The sequence below is a fragment of the Sinocyclocheilus anshuiensis genome, unplaced genomic scaffold (assembly GCF_001515605.1).
Source record: "Sinocyclocheilus anshuiensis isolate Anshui unplaced genomic scaffold, SAMN03320099.WGS_v1.1 scaffold2562, whole genome shotgun sequence".
In the NCBI taxonomy this organism is placed as follows: domain Eukaryota; kingdom Metazoa; phylum Chordata; class Actinopteri; order Cypriniformes; family Cyprinidae; genus Sinocyclocheilus; species Sinocyclocheilus anshuiensis.
This window is the reverse complement of record NW_015549777.1, coordinates 60,066-62,074: the sequence shown is the minus strand read 5'-3', so window position 1 is coordinate 62,074 and position 2,009 is coordinate 60,066. Positions and strand designations below refer to the sequence as shown.

Below are 2,009 nucleotides of genomic sequence, written 5' to 3'. Positions count from 1 at the left end.
TACAGCACACTATTTTATTAAGTTATAAACTAGTATTTCCTTGAAATAGTAGCCAAACACATAGCATTGCACAGTCATCTAAATCTTTTTTCATTTTATTTATTTATTTTTCAGTTTGCAGTACTGTAGTATGCCTATTTTTATTTAAAATGAAATGTTAAACAATTTTTAAGCTAGAGAATTGGATCTAAATGAACTGTGGATGTTAACATGACTGACCCATTGGGCTTTTGTGCGTAATGCTCAGTCGTCTCTTTGTGTTATAGGATGCTGAGGCTATTTACCAGTGGCTCTGTGAGTTGAGCAGTACATAAGCTAGAGAATTGGATCTAAATGAACTGTGGATGTTAACATGACTGACCCATTGGGCTTTTGTGCGTAATGCTCAGTCGTCTCTTTGTGTTATAGGATGCTGAGGCTATTTACCAGTGGCTCTGTGAGTTTCAGCTTGAGCAGTACACATCTAATTTCCTCACAGCTGGCTATGATGTGCCCACAATCAGCAGAATGACCCCTGAGGTATAACACTTTTTGTGTATCAGCATTTAAGTACACAGGCTTACGTTTGCATCCCACACAGCTCATTGGTATTCACTACTGCATTCAATAGAAATCAAAGCTGAACTTACGGTCTATTAATGTTTTAAGTGTATCAATCTGTTTTTTATATTTTAGGATCTCACCGCTATTGGCGTTACAAAGCCTGGCCACCGCAAGAAGATCTCCATGGAGATCGGCAACATGAATATCCCAGAGTGGTTGCCAGATTACATTCCAGTAATTTAGTGCTATATATGAACAGTTTTAAACATTTACACAAACATACAGTGCTGTACAAATTCAAGGTTATCACACTAATGAGAGCTTCAGGAGTTAATAACCAGATAATTGCTAGATTCATATCACAGACATTGACTTTTGATTCTTAACCAACAGAGGCACTGAAGATGAAATTTGTCTGTTTGTTTCAGTCTGATAATGGGAAATGGCTCAGTGCTATTGGGCTGCCACAATACCAGAAAAAGCTAGCAGAGAATGGATATGACTCAATCAACATAGTGCAGGATATCACATGGGAGGATCTACAGGAAATTGGCATCACTAAGCTGGGTAAGTGAATGGATAGATACACTACTGTTGATTTTTTTTTGTTTGTTTTAGTGATTTTTTTAATGGTTTTGAAAGAAGTCTCTTTTGTTTACCAAGTCTACATTTATTTTATCATAAATACTGTAAAACAGTAATATTGTGAAATATTATTACAGTTTAAAACAACTTTTCTATTTTAATATATTTTAAATGTAATTTATTCCTGTAATGGCAAAGCTGAATTTTCAGCAGCAATTACTCCGGTCTTCAGTTTCATCTTCAGTTTCAGAAATCTGTCTGTTCACACAAGTTGCAGAAAGCGAGAAAGTAAGGAAAGAATGAGTTTAAGGAAATGAAAATGTGAAATCTCAAGTTTACAGCAATATGTGCAATTGCATAGACCTGAACAGCCATCAATCACTTAATTAACCATCGAATGGAGTTCCTCAATGAGGTTAAAATTTATATTAAATGCACCAGTTCAGCTAGAATCTGGAGGTACTTGCGTTGCCTGTGTGCGGGGGTTCCCTTTGTTGTGGTCCTTGCAGAAAAGGGGGTTTCCTGAGATTGCTGATTGGCTGGAAGTTCAGTCTTGGGAAGCCAGTGGTTGGGCGTTGGCTGACGACGCGGAGTTGTGAGCTGGTTGAAGTTTTAGACGGCACTCGAGGTCGGACTCGAAGACTCGGCGTTAGGCAACTTAACTCAGAACACGAAACTCTCAACGGAAAAGAAAAGAAACTAAAGTAAAGAAATATAAGTAAAGTTTGACGAGACTAGGTGGCGTTTCTCCTCATGGTTTTGGAGGAGCTGGCGTGTAAGCCAGAGCATGCTCAAAAAGCGCTAAGAAGCGTTGACTGAAAAGCACGACTAAAAGCGAAAAGCTAAAAGCCGCATGGCTAAAAAGCATATAACTAAAAAGC

At 38.1% G+C, this 2,009-nt stretch overlaps 1 protein-coding gene across 4 annotated transcripts in view; it reads left to right on the top strand.

Moving 5' to 3' along the window:
- Positions 1-2,009, top strand: part of LOC107660851 (CASK interacting protein 2) — a 66,188-nt gene that overhangs the window by 54,682 nt on the left and 9,497 nt on the right. For all 4 annotated transcript variants that reach the window (XM_016450275.1, XM_016450277.1, XM_016450276.1 and 1 more), the window contains 3 exons: positions 409-519; positions 676-777; positions 972-1,110. In XM_016450275.1, the coding sequence (XP_016305761.1) occupies positions 409-519; positions 676-777; positions 972-1,110 (352 nt within the window). The remainder of the gene's footprint in view (positions 1-408; positions 520-675; positions 778-971; positions 1,111-2,009) is intronic.